General features: G+C 56.2%; 1 protein-coding gene across 1 annotated transcript in view; it reads left to right on the top strand.

Annotated features, from left to right (window-relative positions):
- Positions 1-211, top strand: part of LOC137910369 (poly(ADP-ribose) glycohydrolase-like) — a 4,124-nt gene extending 3,913 nt beyond the window's left edge. Inside the window, exon 8 of the mRNA XM_068754807.1 lies at positions 122-211. Within this exon, the coding sequence (XP_068610908.1) occupies positions 122-211 (90 nt within the window). The remainder of the gene's footprint in view (positions 1-121) is intronic.
- The last annotated feature ends 541 nt before the right edge of the window (positions 212-752 follow it).

Genomic DNA, 752 nt, shown 5'->3' with positions numbered 1-752 from the left:
CGATCGTCTCACGCGATCGGAGCCAACGGAGCCGATGCAAGCCCATGTCTTTTTATTTGCCCCCCCCCCCTTCATGACAGTCCCCCCATTAGCTGCCTGGTGGTTGTTTTCGCTTGTCAAGCCTTATGAGATAGCCTTCACAAGTCACGGCCGCTTCACAAATCTCTGCATCGCCGAGACGAGGTTTGTGTCGAGGATGCGGCGCTTCTAACGAGTCCCTTCCATCTAAGCCCCCCCCCCCCCCTGTCGCCCTGGATGTATTCATGTTTGGCACTTATGCAACCGTCTCTCCGAGCTGAACTGGGGGGGGGGGGGGGCACGGTTGTTACTCCGATGCGAGGAGAGCGTTTAAGCGAGTGTCTCTGGATGATTGACTCGGATCTTAAGACGACGGCACGAGCGTTTACCTTCTCGCCCCCCCCCCCCCATCCCGGCGTGAACTTTCACCCGAACCTGCTTCTCTCCTCGTTTAGCTCCGTCGTCATGGCGAGTGCAGCCGGTCCTCGCTTAACGATGGGGTCGCCCGAATGGAGCCTACGTTGGGAGGGGACCGCCTGCAGGTCGATCGTTAATCAATGATCCGTTTCCGATCAACGATCCTGCCGTTAAAGGGATGGATCCAGACGAGGATCGTTTTACTGGCGTGATGAACCTTTGCTCAAACTTTCGTCCAGATCTATCCACGACTGTTCAAGATGCGTCTCAGACGTGAGCCATCGCCTAGCCTCTTGTTTGTGGAGGTAAAATGAAGA

Source organism: Brachionichthys hirsutus, chromosome 21 (genome assembly GCF_040956055.1).
Source record: "Brachionichthys hirsutus isolate HB-005 chromosome 21, CSIRO-AGI_Bhir_v1, whole genome shotgun sequence".
Lineage (NCBI taxonomy): Eukaryota > Metazoa > Chordata > Actinopteri > Lophiiformes > Brachionichthyidae > Brachionichthys > Brachionichthys hirsutus.
Note: the sequence above shows the minus strand (reverse complement) of the source record. Positions and strands in the feature narration are given on the sequence as shown.